Source organism: Mesocricetus auratus, unplaced genomic scaffold (genome assembly GCF_017639785.1).
Source record: "Mesocricetus auratus isolate SY011 unplaced genomic scaffold, BCM_Maur_2.0 Super-Scaffold_2245, whole genome shotgun sequence".
Classification (NCBI taxonomy): Eukaryota; Metazoa; Chordata; class Mammalia; order Rodentia; family Cricetidae; genus Mesocricetus; species Mesocricetus auratus.
Genome location: NW_024429180.1, coordinates 45,711,989 through 45,727,645, shown reverse-complemented (window position 1 = coordinate 45,727,645; position 15,657 = coordinate 45,711,989). Strand labels below are relative to the sequence as shown.

Sequence of the window (15,657 nt, the reverse complement as noted above, 5' to 3'; positions counted from 1 at the left end):
GGCAACAAAGGGCACATGTGGAACATGCCCCTTGCACATTTCCCTCAAGATCCTGGCTCCATAATAGCAAGTTTCTGAACCCCCATCTCATGCATCATTCCCTACTGGAAACCTAAAGAAGCAAAGATGTCAAATGTCCTCCTAGTCCACACTGGAAGAGATTGTGAACCACACTTTACATCAGAGTAGTATGGGTGGCTGAGGCCATGAGACAAGTGTGAGGCCTTATTTGGTCCTAAGAGTCTGAAGTATGAAACGTGTGTGTGTGTGTGTGTGTGTGTGTGTGTGTGTGTGTGTGTGTGTGTGTGTGTACATGCGTGTGAGCATAGAACTCATACAGAGAGTATACACCTACTCCTCTTGAGCCACACTCTTAAAAAGTAGTAGAGTCTGGACAACTCAGTACATGCCTACTAGATGCAATCACTTCTCTTCACATGCACTAGGATTACAGCAGTCACTTAAAAAATAGAGTTGAGCCAGGAGATGGCAGTGCATACCTTTAATCCCAGCACTAAGGAGGTAGAGGCAGGTGGACCTTTGTGAGTTCGAGGCCAACCTGGTCTACCTGTCTTTAAAAAATAAAAAAAGTAAAAAATAAAATAAATAAAAAAGAAAGAACTAGAGTTGGCACCACCAAATTTATAAAACTATCTTGCTTTAAATGTAAACCACTGACAGCAAATGTGTAGCTAACTCTGCCACTGAAGGGAATGGCAACCATATCATATCATTAACTCATCATGCTAAAACAACTGTTTCCCAAGCAGTGCATTAAAAAAGGTGCTTTAAAATAAAACTGCCAACTTCAGCAAGTAACTAACCTTAGTTCATGACTGGGAACACAGGTTGCTGGCTGAAAACAAGTACAAAACCAGATTTACAGGGACTGGGAATGGTGGTACCCACCTGATGCCTGCACAGGGAGACTGCAACAGAAGGATCTGCAAGTTCAAGGTCAACTAGAGCTAGCTAATGAGCAAAACCCTGTCTCAGCAGCAACAAATATGTTACAGTGGCTACATTTAACACTACATATTATGCCAATATGGCAATTCAAGCATTGTCCCACATTCTTTATGACATCTTTACTGCATCTCTTTACTTCACATATAAACTAACACAAATTATCAGTAGTTTTGAACTTATTTGTGGTCATGGACTCCTTCTGATGCAAACTACAGCCTTGGTCCTCAGACAATTATAAATACACATTAAAACTTACCCACAGTTTTGAGGAGCCACTAATGAGATCAACCTTCAAGTTACCATCATCTAAAAATCACGACTCTAAGAATATCAACAATATACTGCATCAAGACTCTCAAAGTAGATTAGAACTTAAAAATATTCCAGGAGAATTCTAGAATAAGCAATTCACATTCAAGATAAAAGAATTCTCACACATACATCTATGCATCTATATAATTTGGAGAGACAGACAAGTGTTCTTCGTACTGTGGGATACCACATCCCGTGAAGATCTGCTGGAGAAATCGTGTTCTGTGGTCTAGGATTGAGGGAGTCTGTTGAACCTAAAACCCAAATAGAAAAGAACATATATTCGAGGCATGTGGGTATCTGCCATACAGTAACTTACATGGCAGTTATAAACTATTTATCCTCATTGGCTATCAATGGCTGGAAGACATCAATTTCCTCCCCCTCCTCATATTTAATAAAAATACCCTAGGAAGTCTAAACAGGTAAGTAACAGGTAAGGGTTAAGACTGAGAAAAACAGGAACACACATAAACACATATGTTCAATACCACTCAACACTGGTCATTTTTCCCAACTATGATCAATAATCTCTATGGAATAAATCAACAGCATACTTAGGGAACATAACTAGAGTCTAGAAGGCAGATCTATATGCAGTGAGCACCGATGAAGGTAGGAGAGTGACAAGGAAATAAAGCTTTTTCAGCACAGAGGACTAGACCGAGGGCCTCACACAAGCCAGGCAAGCATCTATCACTGGGCAGCAGTCACATGCCTCCTCTCCTCTTTTCCCACCTTCTGAGTTCTGAGACAGGGTCTTGCTAAGCTGTTCAAGCTGCCCTAAACTCACTTCAGTTCAGGCAGGTTTTCAGCTTGTGATCCCCTGACTCCACCTCCCAAGTAGCTAGATTGCAGGCCTATAGCAGGCCTGGTAAAACAGGACAGTTTTTAAAAGGAACATGGATCAAAGCTGGCTTGCCTGTCACCTCACCTTCAGTTCTAAGCTATATTAGCTCCCAGATGATTAGAACTGTCCCCACCATTCAGGTCAGAAAAGGCACTTTTTGGCCAGTGGGAGTGCCTGAACAGAAGGACACCTCTGCAAGAGAATCACAGTCACTTCAGTATCCAGAGCCAGATTTAAAACAACTATAGAGTCAGGAGCTCATACACTTCTCTGGGACAAGAGGCAACACTCATATATAAACTATTCAAGGATGTCTTCAGAAACTACATTCTTAGCGCAAAAATAACCTGTAGTTACATAAAAGATGTCCTCATTCTACAGAGATGCAATACTACCTGAGGGCAAAGTGTCAAGCAAAGATACCAACAATGTAAATTGTCTGGCTGCCTGGTGTGGTGGCCACACCTTTAATGCCAGCACTTGAGGCTAAAGAATTGTCAAGCCTTTAGAGCAAGCCTAGGTTAGACAGTAAAACCCTACCATAAAGAGTGTCTGTGTGCATTTGTGATAAACACTATCCCAAAACTAGGTGGTACATGTGTGTGTTCATTTTATCTTTCTTCTCACTCCTCTACATATATGGTTTTTTCAATAATAAAAAATAAAAGTTTATGATGAATTAGTAATGTTGCAAAATAAATACTATTTCTTAATATCTAGGTCTGGATTGTTCAGAAAATCTGGAGAGAGGCTGGGGAGATGGATCAATGGTCAAGAGCACTGGCACCGTATCCATGTGGTACACAGACATACATGCAGGGAAAATACCCATATACATAAAGTAAGGAGGAAAACTTTTTAAAATAAATAATAAGAGATCAGATGGTCCTGTGGCACAGACTGGGGAACAGAAATGAGGGAAAAGTTGAGGTTTAATGTTTTCATTTTAAAAGACAAATTTTCAAAAAGCATTTGGACTTTGGTGAGCATCTTTTTTCAAAGCTGTATAACTTGTATAATCTTTCATCTCTTCCATAAGGTTGCTCTTCAATCTAAGATCTACTTTAATGTCTTAAAGACAATGGAGTGCTTGCCCAGAAGGCAGAGACCCGAACATGATCCCTCAGCACTGCAAATGCTGAGGACAGTGGAGCATGCCAGTAACACCAGCACTCAGAGAGAAGAGGCAGGAGGATCAGATATTCAAAGACAGCCTGATCTACATAAAACCCCGCCTCAAATGAAAGAGAAAATAAATATGTACACACACACACACACACACACACACACACACACACACACTCACTCACACCAAAGAACACTTAGGTAGTAGATGTCCTAGAGTTTTGTTGAAGAGTCTACTACCTGCAGGATCCTTCCTTCCACATAAAGAACCAAAATTGCCAAGTAAGAGGTGAGTGCTCTGAAGCTGCAGGGCACTTTCATTACCCTACTTAACTGCACCAGACAGTGTCCTCACAGAGCCACCTTGATCTTATGATCCTCCTACAAGTCCTCCGCCCTCACTCTCCTCTCCCTCACTTCTCTACGTAAGAAGAAAGCCTGTGCTCTTTAAGGGACTGAGAATGGTGTCATTCTGCCAGGTCACCATTCTACTTAATGAACTCACACACTTCAGCCTTCCTCTTGGACGGTTCCTAGTCTCTCACTTGCACACACTTGGGGACTAGGTAGACTACACTCACGTCTACTGCTCCTCATGCCGAGAGTCCTGTCCCCATTCTAATGCCAGCACCATGAGGATGGCATGTATTCTTGCCTTTCCTTCTTAGTTTCCCACACTGTACTTTTCTCATTGCTTTCTTGGAACTATACTTACAACTTTTTCAGGTTCTCCTCTTCCTCCCCCGGCCACCATATTACAGCAGTGTGCCCTTCCCTAACTTCATCACCATACTACAGCAGTGTGCCCTTCCCTAACGACTTCATCACCATACTACAGCAGTGTGCCCTTCCCTAACGACTTCATCACCATACTACAGCAGTGTGCCCTTCCCTAACTTCACCACCATACTACAGCAGTGTGCCCTTCCCTAACGACTTCACCACCATACTACAGCAGTGTGCCCTTCCCTAACGACTTCATCACCATACTACAGCAGTGTGCCCTTCCCTAATGACTTCACCACTCTCAACTGTGTGCCACCTCCTCTGCCTTCGATCTTGCCTGCTCTTCCTCAGTCAGCTCAGTTCACTCCTCGCCCCCATCAGCTCCTTAACATGGGCACTGTCAACGTCTCCCCCTCCCATGCAATGGCTGGACTCTGCCCTGGGGCAATCTACAAACTCAAAGCATCAACCATGCCTCAGTCTTTATCATTAAGCCAGCCCGCCTTCAGTGCTTTCAGAATTATAACATAACATCATGTCATGTTATTATAACATAAGTCAGAAAGGTGATACATTAAAGTGCTACCATAACAAAGTAAAAACAAATGGAATTTTAATGTCTTATGTAATCCAATAAATCTCAAATACGAATTTAAAGTAACTAATAAAAATTACTACCATAGTATTTTCCATTCTTTAGTTCATGCTAAATCTTTGGTTCTAGTATGCATTAACGTGTCTATGGCACACTGTATGCACCTGTCACATGTGGAAATACTATCCATATTCCACATGCTCAGTGGAGAGTGGCTGAACAGTGGAGGGCACAGCTCTGGACCCCTTCCCTTTCCAGTGGCTTCTCTGTTGCTATGATATACACTGACCAAAAACAGCTTAGGGGAGAAAGGGACTTATGTACCCTTGTAACTTCTGTGTCACAGTTTATCACTGCAGGAAACTGAGGCAAGAACTCAAGGTAGGAACCTGGAGGCAGGAACTGAAGCAAAGGTCATGAAAGGATGCTGCTTACTGGCTTGGTCACCATGGTTTCCTCAGCCTGCATCCTTACACAACACTGGACCACCTGTCCAGGAATGGCACCATGACTTTACCTGACTCTCTCACACTCTTTATAAAAACACACTCTAGCTTCCAGACACTACACCTCACACTGATCCCCCTCCTGCATTCAGCATATGCCCTTCCCAACTTCTATGCCCCAAAGCTCATCATGGTCTAGGAGCATCCAGTATATCGCACTGGAACTTTACTGAATTAATCTTGGATCTGTCAATCTGCCCCTGGAAAGTATGAAAGCACAGTGGTTTTTCATGCCAGCCTAACTAACTGAATGAATAAATGCCAGAAGTTAAGATATCGCAACATACCAGATTTTCTTAAACTGCCGGACTCTCCTTCTTCTAATCCGACATCTGAAAAGGAAGCTTCTGAGGGTGCCTTCTTCTGCTCATCTTTTAAACTCTGAGCAATTTCCTACATAGAGAAACAAAAAAGAACATTCAAGTGTAGTTCATCTTAATGCCTTGTGATCTGAACCAGCTGAACAGATGTTCTGGGAAGACCTATAAAATTCAAATATCATCCAGACGGACCCACTCAATACAAAGAGGAAATATGCTAAGTGGTGGTGATGCACACCTTTAATCCCAGCACTTGGGAGGCAGAGGCAGGGGGATCTCTGTGAGTTTGAGGCCAGCCTGGTCTACAGAGAGAGTTCCAGGACAACCAAGACTATATAGAAACTCTGCCTCAAAAGAAAACAAAAAAAAAAAAAAATTAAAGAGAAATACACCTTCATAATCAGCTCAACACTTAACGGTAACACCTAACCCTTTGGTGTAATGAAAAAATATACAGCAGCTGTTCAGTATTCTCGTCAAAACAAAACAAAAAACAAGAAGAAACAATAAGACAAATCCTGGTCTCTTCCAACAGTTACAGAAATAAAACACAAAACAAAGGGAAGGAGGAATCCTAACTTCATTTTTTAGGTTTTTATTTATTACTCTGTGTGTCCAAGTTTTTACTCATAAAAACTAATGTGCTCAGGAGTCAAGCATTCAGAGCCCTTAACTTGGGCTAGGACTACGACTCAGAAGCTAAAACCTGGGCCTCTCTTCCAGAGCCCTCATCAAGTGACTCACTACCACCTGTTACTCCAGCTCCAGGGGAATCCTACACCCTCTTTTAGCCTCTATAGACACACATAATATACACAGAAATGAAAAAAAAATACTTTTAAGTATTCAAACTATTGTTTTTTTTGTTTTTTGGGGTTTTTTGTTTGTTTTGTTTTTTGTTTGTTTGAGGTTTTTTTGTTTGTTTTTTTGGTTTTTTTTGCGACAGAGTTTCTCTGTGTAGCTTTGGAGGCTGTCCTGGAACACGATCTATAGACCAGGCTGGCCTCAAACTCACAGAGATCCACCTGCCTCTGCCTCCAGTGCTGGGATTAAAGACATGTGCCACTACTACCCAGTTCAAACTACTTTCAAATGATTACATACTGACAAAAATATAAGGTAATGTGACAAAAGCAATAACAACTGCTAACTCTGAAACACTGGCTATCTGAATCCAGAATTTAAAAAACTCTTTGTGTTTAAGGGAGAAATTCTATCATGATTGTGTTAAAAACAAAACTGCCCTTACCTTTCAGAGTTACCTACAAAGAATTTACCGATGGAAGCAACGCCTGAAAGAAACTAACCCTAAAACAACTGCTGGGAGCAAGGGGACCAAGGGAGTAGAACTGAACAAGACACTGAGCTGGCCTCATGGAGATTTCAGTTATTACCTATACTTTTATTTTGTTGCAAGTTTTCATTTAAAAAGCTCTAGATTCTAATAACCCTGCTACAGCACCAATATTCTAGGCAGTCTTTGAACTCTATCCAAAGGTCACAGAAATGTAGGTACAAGAACAGTCAGAAGGGTCAGGGTGACAACTGGAACCTTCAAGACATAAATCTAAAGTTGGGACAATATAGTTTTAGGATTACAACAAAGGGCCATGCCACCATTATTAACTGTGGTGGCTGTTACCAACCCTATTAACATGCCAGTCACAAAGAAAAATGAGAAAAATGCAGAAAGCAATAATTCAACTTAAAATTTAAGGATGCCCATATCCTGGCAAAGGGGAGACAGCTATATAGTATGCTTACCAAACAGAAGTACAAATTAACGATTTCTTTGTATTCAATTCTTTCGTTCCATTTCCTATGACTTTTATAGAAAGTATTTTGATTTTATATTTTGACTGATAGTTTAAGGAGTAATAGTCTATCTTAACAAGCCATGTAGGAGCAGGGAGAAGATGAAGTACAGGTGAAGAGACCACACCTCCATCATGACTAGCTTATCAGGATAGGCCAAGTCTCCAGGCGCTGGTTTGTAGCCTGTGATGTCCGTCTGAATGTAGATATGGGTCCGGTACACAAGCCTCTCTTGTACATCTTCCAACATCTGCTTTACTCCAGCTGCAAATGCTCCCAGTTGTTCAGCTTTAAAAAGAAAAAGCCGTCATCTACTCCTTCAGAGTTAGGACAGTGCTTCCTTTAACTAAGCAGAGACTGGTTCACATTGAATGAACCAGTATGAGAGACTGTAGATGAACTCTATGGCACTATGACTCAATGATCTCAGAAAATGTTGATAGCTTTCAATTTCTGCAGGTTGAAAATGGGGAAATAAAATGGCCCTTCCACCTTCTTCCCAGGACTCTGAAAATTTATTTCTAATACTTACATTCACAATGAATCTAAGTAATAAGAGTCCACTATACTAAGTTAATTTACATAGCTTCAGACCAATACTAAAAGATAGCCAAGGCAGCTTTGTCATGCCCATTTAACAAATAAACTGATGTGTTAAGATTTTTACAAAGAAAAAAGTGAAAGATGAGCTTATACTGTATTTCTCCCTGATGTTAAAACATGAATCAGTACTATCTTTCCAAGGGACTAGAGATACTGCACAGTAATGGAAAACATCCACGGCACTTAAAAAAAAAAAAAATCAGCCTAAATTCACAAGCATGGAGATATGAGAAATTATACCACAGAAAGAACTAAATACACAAAGAATAACTTTAAAGAGCAACGTGGTACCTACAGATGGAAGCCACAGAGCAGCTAAGCCCCACCAGCAAAGGGACTACTTCAAATGGAATCAAAACCGTGTTCTCGGGGCTAGAGAGATGGCTCAGAGGTTAAGAGCACTGACTGCTCTTCCAGAGGTCTTGAGTTCAATTCCCAGCAACCACATGGTGGCTGACAACCATCTACAATTCAATCTGGTGTATATGTAATTAATAAATAAAATCTTAAAAAAAAAAAAACGTGTTCTCTACTGCAGTCTAATCAAATAGACCAAATACTGCTCTTCACTGCAATTTGAAGATGACAGATCATTGCTACCTAAGAATGCTAAATAATCCCTGGTTTTTCATCAAAAGCATGAAGCGAGTTGACTCCAGAGTGCTAGGTTCCCTAACACAGGGCAAAGTTCAGTTTTCTCTGAACACCAAATGCCAAAATGAAAAGTGACTATTTCATTACTGACTTCACCAGACTTTACATTTCTTATCTGTTTAATTTATAGCATTAAATAGTTGCAGGTGAAGACACACCTTGATTTGAAAAGGAGTGAGGTATCAACCCAAGCTCCCAATCATTAACTTTCTACTTAAAGTTTTAAAACTTAAAAAAAAATTACATATTTATGAAAAGTTCTACTTTTTATTCTCACATTCACAGAGCCACAGATACAATGAAGAAGTCCTCTAAAGTGACCCCTTCTGTATAGTTACCATTGTTCTGTACATGGTCTTCAAGCACTTCGTTTTTAAGAATGCCACAAAGCTCAGACAAGGTCTCTAAGTGAATGACATGGATGATCAATGGCCGGAACACATCATACAATGACACGCACAATTTCTCCAAAAGCTCACTAAAAAAGGGACAAAATACAGTTGTTAACAGTAAAATTTCCAGGATTTTTCCAATGTGTTCAAAATTCCGTGTATTTCTTTTAGCCAGTAAAAAGAATAAATGTCTACTGGAAAATGATAACTGGACACATTACAGGGGGAGGAGGGAGAATGAGTCTGTAAACTGTTTTTGCTTTAAAAACTCAGAAGAGGGGGACTGGAGAAATGGCTCAGAGGTTAAGAGCACTGACTACTCTTTCAGAGGTCCTGAGTTCAATTCCCAGCAGCCACATGGTGGCTCACAGCCATCCATAATGAGATCTGGTGCCCTCTTCTGGTGTGCAGACATACATGAGGCAAGATGTTGTATTTATAATTAATAAATAAATAAATAAATAAATAAATCTTAAAAAAAAAAAAACAACTCAGAAGAGGTACTTAATCTGTAACAGTTAATTCAAATTAGATGTCCCCAACCACAGGTCAACTGATTACTACTTTTATTTTAACAATAATTTTATATTCTTTAAAAATAGATTATTTCAGTAAACAATATTACCTTTTACTCACTGCAGATCAGTTATACCACCACTATACACATATTCAAACTTTAAAAAAAAAAAACTTAGCTGGGCATGGTGATGAACACCTTTAATCCCAGCACTTGAAAGGCAGAATTTGGCAGATCTCTGAGTTTGAAGACAGCCTGGTCTATTTACTGAGTTCCAGGATAGCACATGAAGAAACCCTGTCTCAAAACAAAACAATTGGGGGGGGGGGATTAAAAAAAAAACTCAAGTACTTTGGGCCCACACCAAGTGTTTTGAGAAACATTTGAAAAGAAAAGGTTTGGTGTATACACTTTTCAAACTACTCTTCTATATACCGTACCACCCCAACCAAAATCAGGAAATCCATTTTTCTCTTCCTCAACTTGAGTCATAATCTCAGGATCTTTATGAGTCAAAAGTAGCTAACATGAGGGATCAAGTGACTAACAGTGGAACTGAAAGTCACTTTGAGAAAACAAAGATTATCAAATAACATCTACATTTTTAAATATTGTTCATTAGTTAGATGTACAGAATTTCTAAACTAGAAAAACTATTTATTATACTTGAGGTAGATAAAGGGATCCAGGTCCCAGGACTTGCTTTCTCTTGCATACTTCTTGTTATCATCCCATAAGGTCTCAAAATGTTACTACAAAATATAAAAGCATGCTTGCCTTTCCACTGCAGACTTAAATAATCACGATCAACAATATTCTGTTTCCACACACAAAAGTTCAAACACTGAAGTTAGTTAACTACAATATACTAGTCCATTATTGTCAATAGCAAATCAAATCTTATCCACAAGAGCTAGATTCTATGTATCACTTACTCTAACTTTGACGTTGGCCTTGTGAAAAACTCATTGTAAAGTTGGTGCTCATCTTGGCATACATGGACCATAAAGGCACAGCCACTGCGAACCTGCAATAAACAAAACACATCTCACCTACAAAGAAGCACATTCCAGCTCTTATGAAATAAAGCCTATACTTTACTTGCAAAGAGATTATGCACATATACACATAAGCAACTTTCTGGAAAACAGGAAATGGCTAGTTCTCAATGGATTACTGCAAAATAGTATCCAATTTTTAATTTACTACTGTTTTACTTCTAAACTTATGATAATAAACATTATTTTCTAGTTAAAAGGGAGTACTTTTTAAAAGAACTTTTTATGTGTGTTTCTAAAGTATGAATCAAAACCACACCAAACAAAGGCCATCTCTGCATCAAACACTAAGCTGAGGCATGGTGGCACAAACATGTAATCCCAGCATTCAGAAGATGAGGCAGCCAACTAGGTTGCATAGTGAGACTCTACCTTAGACAAATCAAAAAAACACCTAAAATTACATTTTCAACATAAATCCACTAACTCTGAAATTTCATCATTCAAGAAGAATACACACTTGTAAATCTTCATATTTTAAGAAAAAAATAACATGAGGCTATTTTATAAGTTGAACAGCGCTAATGTCCACTATCATAACTAGAAAACATTGATTTGGGAGACAGAATGCTAGCAACTTGCTGAGCCAGGTCTGACTTATTCTGCTCCCCAAAACTGTGTGCCACACACAAACTGAGGTTAGAGGCAACTGCTCAGAAAGTGTCAGAGACACAGCCAAACTAGAAGTGCTGTCAAAAGAAGAGAAGCAAGCAAGCGTCAAACAGCAAAGAGAGGCAGGATTGCCCACCGCAGGCGCTTACCAAGGCACAATGGTCTCTGTTATTTTGGCTGGTTAGCTCTGCGACAGTACAGGCAATACTGGGGCCCAGAAGGAGCTCCCGCTGATCAAGGTAACACTGGTGGATATCATTGAGCAGGTGCTGGTATCTGATGGAAGGCAAGTAAAAACCAAGACAAGAAATAATGTATGATTCCTCTCCTGTGTAGAGGCTAGATACACACACACACACACACACACACACACACACACACGACATGAAAGCAGAGGGGTGCTAGCTGAGGGAAAGAGGGCACTAAGGAACAGAGAAAGGGGAAGGGTATGGGAATGAGTAAAGTCAAAGTACATGAGATGCTTTAATTAAAATGTCTTTATGAGCCAGCTGGTAGTGGCACATGTTTTTAATCCCAGCACAAGGGAGGCAGAGGCAAATGGATCTCTGTGAGTTTGAGGCCAGTCTGTTCTACAAGAGTTTCAGGACAACCTGAGCTACACAGAGAAATCTTGTCTCAAAAATAAAAATATAAAACATCTTCATGAGCCCATCACTACGGACAGTGAAACTACAATATTTTTTAACTAGAAAAAAATAGTAAGACTGGAGTATACATTTTTTATTTCAAATGCATAAGTTAAATCTGACCTTAAATTCCAGAACAGGTTGCCAGGCATCTAAGGACGTAATGGTCACCTATCATTTGCTCACATCAAACACGCAGTAATACAAACATAAGAAAAGCCATAAGGAAGTGTTACAAAAACCTGGTCTTTAAGGAAGGGTTTTCTTCTAAGACACCTGACGTCTACCTAACTGAGGTAGAAGGAAGCACACTGTCACCACGATAAACTTGCTGAGTCTCTGCTCCCTAAACAGACTGTGTGACTGAGGAAAATGGAGGCAGCTGCTCAAAAGCACCAAGGGCATAACCACATCGGAAGGGCGACAAAAAGACAGAGCTGCTGAGTACTCACTCGGGTATCTTTTCAGATCGTTGCTCTATTTGTTCAATAAGCGCCTGTGAATAAAGAAAGGCACATATGTCCACCTGTCTACTGGTTACAGTGGTATCCCTCGTTTATGAAATAATGTAAGCCAGGCGGTGGTGGCACACGCCTTCAGTCCCAGCACTCAGAAGGCAGAGGCAGGCAGGTCTCCGTGAGTTCAAGACCAGTCTATTCTACATAGTGAGTTCCAGGACCAGAGCTACATAGAGAAACCTTGTCTCGAAAAAAAAGTGGAAAGGCTAAAAATCACAAAAATGACATATAGGCAATAATCAGTATATATTTTTCAGGTTTTTTTTTTATACCCAATTGGCACATTTTGCTCCTTTCAGTTTTTTGGTGGGCTTTTTTTTTAAATTTTCTTTATAGCTATGAGTGCCTAGTGCCCGTGGAGGTCAGAAGAGGGATCGGATCCTGAGACTGGAGTTACAGACGGTTGTGAGCCACCACATAGGAGGTGGAAATCAAAACTAGGTCCTTTGGAAGAGCAGCCAGTGTTTTTAACCAACGAACTCTCTCCAGCCCCCTTCTTTCATTTTTAATCAAAGTGGGACTTGTACTATTTATTCGGCTCTATAATCTACTTTTAAAACATTTCATAAATATTTTTCTATCATTAAACTTTTCAATAATAGATGAAAACACACAGAAAGCCTTATGCACCAACTGGTACCTAGTAAACACTCAATGAATTACTGCAAACAGCATTTAAAACATTACATAAAGCTGGGTACGCCTATAATCCCACTACTGAGCAGTCCCAGGCCAGCTCAGCTCAATGGTGAGCTTGAAACCAACATGTGCTACATATATGGCAACAGCAGCAACAAAAAGTAAATAAACAAATGTAACATCACATGAAATGCTTGTATTAATATACCTGTGGGTAGATACACTCAAAATCAACTATCTTGTTCAGCATTGGTTTCCAAAGAATCACAACTACCAATTCATAGTCCAGAGTCAAACAGCTGTTCTGGTACATCAGAGCCCCAGCAGGAAGGTTCACTTCTCGGAGGTTCCATACCAAACTATTATGAATAACTACCTCTCTCCTTATTTTTCCAATAATTGTATTTATTTTTATGCATATGGGTGTTTTCCGTGTCTGTCTGTGCATCCTGTGCCTGAAGAGGCCAGAAGAGGGCATCAGATCCCCCGGGACTGGAGTTACAGACTCTCGGTTAGCCACCACGAAGGGGCTGGGAATTGAACCTGGACACTCTGGAAGAGCAGTGACCTTAACCACTGAGCGGCCTCTCCACCCCTAGACCCACCCAGTAGCTTCCTTTGTAAGTGCCACTTTATGGGCACTCCAACTCACTGACTCAAAAGAGATATACTTTCTGTGTCTTCGATCTATTCTACTAAAATGCTGTTTTTGAAAAAATCCATTTCCACCCCATCAGCAGTATTACTCTCACTGAATCCTCAAAAACACTATTATACTTTAATTTGAAATTTCTGAGACAAAAACTCTTAACTTTGTGAGTTATCTGATCATTTTATAATAAATATTTATCCTTTTTAACAAACATTCTAGTTTCTACCTTTGTTTTTCCTATTTAAGAGTCAAACTTGTTCATTTTTATATCCTTAATCTTTTAATTTAGTCATTTCTCGCCCAAATAATTCTTAGTTTACTTTGGGGGAATCTACTTATTAATTTAATACTTATTAGATCACTTAGAATGCATTCTGATTTTATAAAATAAAAAGGGTTTTACCCAAACATTTAGAAAATTTTTCAAATACCATGAAGAAAACTCCAGCTCTTCCTTCATATTTGAAATGTTCTAAGTTCTAGAATTTTCCATGTCAGTAAGCAGTCAGTAAATTCTTAAATCAACAACATTACACTTTCCAAAAGTTTGTTTTGTCTTACTGATCTAAAGAAATCTTTCTCTAACTTTAGCTGCCTGTACATTCTAACCAAAAAATTACAATGAAAAGAACTGACAGTTCAAAAGTTAACTCTCTCCAACCAGGACCACGACAGGTTGATTGTCTTTTCAGTCTTTGGTGAGTATTCTGTACTTTTGTCATTTTATTCATTCCCATATTTCCACTAAGATTACTGCTAGCTAAATAGTTTATGCTTTCTATCAGTAAAATAAATGCAACCAATCACATACACTAATTGGTTATTTAAAAAATGTGGCAAAGCCACAAATCACAGGAAATCATTTGATAGTAACCCCCCACACTAAGTCCTCTTATTCATACCATTTCTTTCTGAATCAAATACTCAATATTGGCTTTAGCTAATACACAATAGAACCACTCAGCAAAATCGAAACCTCATCATCCTCTCCCTCAGTTTTCTGTACACACACCAAGAGTCTTCCATCTGAAAACAAACTTATTCTCCTTTAACTGGCTGACTTTCAAGGAAGAGCATGAAGTCCTGTCAACAAAAGTGTAATGTTCCCTCTAGTGACGAAAAGAACATATGTGTATGAGCTCCAGGTAACTATCTCAGCTGTTACACACAAATACTGGTTTATCTAAGGATAAATACACTGACTATTCCTTTAAATACTACATGCTTCTACGAAGTAAAGCACATACTGAGCCTCATTCAATATACTCTCAGAGCCTTGCCCAGCCCCTGTGCCTCTCCCGAATGGCTGCACGCCTTGCTTGTTAATGGGCCCTCCTCCCTACTTCTGTACCTGTAATCTATAAAACAGCAATCTGACCAAATCATTCTATTTCAGTTGAGTCATGTCTTCTACTTTTCATGAATCACCGTGTCATGCACCAAGCCATGTCACTTTTCCTTCCTCTTTTCCAGCATATTCTAATAACATCCTATAGTCCAGTTATAATCCCCCTTAAATGTATGTCATTCACATCACTACAGCCTAAACCTTCCCTAAAACAGAGACTACTGTTCTGTGTTTAAGCCCTTCAAGTCCACTAGTAATCTAAGCTTGATTTCTTTTTATATTTATTTAGTGTGTTTTATGTCAATTTGACTCAAGCTAAAGTCATCCAAAAGGAGGGAACCTCAACTGAGACAATGCCTCCATCGGTTTAAGATCAGGTTTAAGCAAACTTTTGGGGCATTTTCTTAGTTAGTGACTGGTGAGAGAGGGTCTACCCCATTTTGAGTGGTGCTACCCTGGGCTGGTGGTCCCGGAACAAGCCATAGGGAGCAGGGCAGCAAGCAGCACCCTCCATGGCCTCTGCATTAGCTCCTGCCTCCAGGTTCCTGCCCGGCTTGAGTTTCTGTCCTGACTTCCTTTGACGATGTGTAAGCATAAATCCAATAAACCCTTTCCTCTCCACGCTGCTTTGGTCATGGTGTTTCTTCACAATAATAGTCACCCTAACTAAGGGTGTGTGTGCGTGTGTGTGTGTTTGTGTGTGTGTGTGTGTGTGTGTTAGGTAGACATCCTGCACGTGTATATGCCGTGTGTGTGTGACTCCTGCAGGAGTCAGCCCTGTCCTTCACCATGTGGACTA

The 15,657-nt window shown here is 39.8% G+C and overlaps 1 protein-coding gene across 1 annotated transcript in view; it reads right to left on the bottom strand.

Annotated features, from left to right (window-relative positions):
* Window positions 1-15,657, bottom strand: part of Cog3 (component of oligomeric golgi complex 3) — a 56,633-nt gene that overhangs the window by 21,674 nt on the left and 19,302 nt on the right. The window contains exons 9-15 of the mRNA XM_005070956.4: window positions 12,154-12,197; window positions 11,204-11,330; window positions 10,320-10,411; window positions 8,814-8,953; window positions 7,346-7,506; window positions 5,371-5,476; window positions 1,411-1,535 (exon numbers count right to left, since the gene is read on the bottom strand). Of these exons, the coding sequence (XP_005071013.1) occupies window positions 1,411-1,535; window positions 5,371-5,476; window positions 7,346-7,506; window positions 8,814-8,953; window positions 10,320-10,411; window positions 11,204-11,330; window positions 12,154-12,197 (795 nt within the window). The remainder of the gene's footprint in view (window positions 1-1,410; window positions 1,536-5,370; window positions 5,477-7,345; window positions 7,507-8,813; window positions 8,954-10,319; window positions 10,412-11,203; window positions 11,331-12,153; window positions 12,198-15,657) is intronic.